Genomic DNA, 1,523 nt, shown 5'->3' with positions numbered 1-1,523 from the left:
CACTGATCTTTTCCAGGGATTTTTCCAAACAAGACTGGAATTTCAACATGTCTCTCCCTGACTGGAAGATTCAATCTACAGGGAAACATCATCAGCTCAACAGACACAGCTTGGACAAGACCTTTGTGAGCCAAGCTGGGGAGAGGGCTGGCTCCTAGGCCGTGGAAAAGGGACTGCACTCTGTAAACAGGTTTGAGCGTTGTGGGAATGGCTTGTGAATCTATCTAAGGTGTAAAGGTTCCTTCCTGCTTGAGGTAACACCACGTGCATTTTGGAAACTATGCTTTAACATTGATGAATATTTCCAAGCGCTATGGGCATACTGAAAAAAAGACTTTCCTTGTGGCCTCAAACCAGTCAAGTACCTGCATGCCTTCAAGTCATACTCTTGTGCAACTTGAAGAAAACCACAAGGCTATGGAAAGGCCATGGAAAGGAAAGTTGATTTGTTATGGTGTGGATATTCCTGCACATTCCAAGTCAGGCTGCTTGGAGAGTCAGGGTGCTGGAAACGGTGAGCTCCTGAGTAGAAACTGCTCCTTCTCCCCGTACGTGCTGAAAGCCATGCTCAACCCGAGGTGGCCTGAGCTCTGCTAGCTTCATCTTGCAAACATCAGACCTGGATCACGTTGGATCAAGATGACTGTGGTCTCAGTTTTAAGGCTTCTTTAGTCTTCTGAAATGCTGTTTGGCTTGCTTGAGTCTGCCCAGGGACAGATGGGAGCTGGTGATGACTTGGTGCTGGTGAAACAATGATTGTCCCCCACTCAGCCTGCACTGCTGTAAACCCTTCAAAGCATTCACACTAAGGACTGGAGAACAAAACGCAATGGTTACAAAGACCCATATTCAAAGGACAATTTCATCCAAGTCTATGCCACTGATGATCTGTTGACCATCTGATGATCTCACTGGACACAAAGAAACGAAGAAACAACAACAGAAAGCTACAGGTGGAATGCAATGACACCCAGTCGTGCTGCAGGAATGACAAGAACCTGTCCAGTCCATTTAGTCCTCGAACACTTCCAAGAACAGAGGCGGGAAGAGCTCAGTGGGGCACTCCACCTTCATGTGGAGGAAGCGGCTGGCGTGGCAGGCTCCAATCATCCGCAGGTCTGTCACCTTCATCAGGAGTTTGGGCCAAAAGTGTGTTACATGGTGCTTCCGGTAATTGATATAGTGTTCAAAGGCCAACAGGAAACTGTCTTGGTATTTCTCGATTCTCTCAACACAGGCTAGCCCTGGGCGATCTGAGGGGAGGAAGAAGAGGGATATGAATTCAGAGGTGAAAGGAGTGAGCTTGTTTGATTCAGTTACAGATCTGGGGACTTCACTGCTCCTAGGAGTGAGTGAGAATGCAGCTTGGGCTGTAGGGTACCAGACACCAAGGTGACAGTCGAGATGGATATTTCTGGTGGGGGAGGGGTGCAGTGATGAGATGAATGCTGTGGTGGGGGAGGAGTGCAGTGCTGAGAGGGATATTGTGGTGGGGGAGGGGTGCAGTGCTGAGATGAATACTG

General features: G+C 48.5%; 1 protein-coding gene across 9 annotated transcripts in view; it reads right to left on the bottom strand.

The window, feature by feature from the left end:
* Positions 1-428: 428 nt before the first annotated feature.
* Positions 429-1,523, bottom strand: part of Thrb (thyroid hormone receptor beta) — a 353,365-nt gene continuing 352,270 nt past the window's right edge. For all 9 annotated transcript variants that reach the window (XM_031360979.1, XM_031360978.1, XM_031360975.1 and 6 more), the window contains one exon: positions 429-1,253. In XM_031360979.1, the coding sequence (XP_031216839.1) occupies positions 1,012-1,253 (242 nt within the window). In that variant the 3' untranslated portion in view covers positions 429-1,011. The remainder of the gene's footprint in view (positions 1,254-1,523) is intronic.

This window comes from Mastomys coucha, unplaced genomic scaffold (assembly GCF_008632895.1).
Source record: "Mastomys coucha isolate ucsf_1 unplaced genomic scaffold, UCSF_Mcou_1 pScaffold9, whole genome shotgun sequence".
In the NCBI taxonomy this organism is placed as follows: domain Eukaryota; kingdom Metazoa; phylum Chordata; class Mammalia; order Rodentia; family Muridae; genus Mastomys; species Mastomys coucha.
This window is presented reverse-complemented; position numbering and strand designations above follow the sequence as displayed.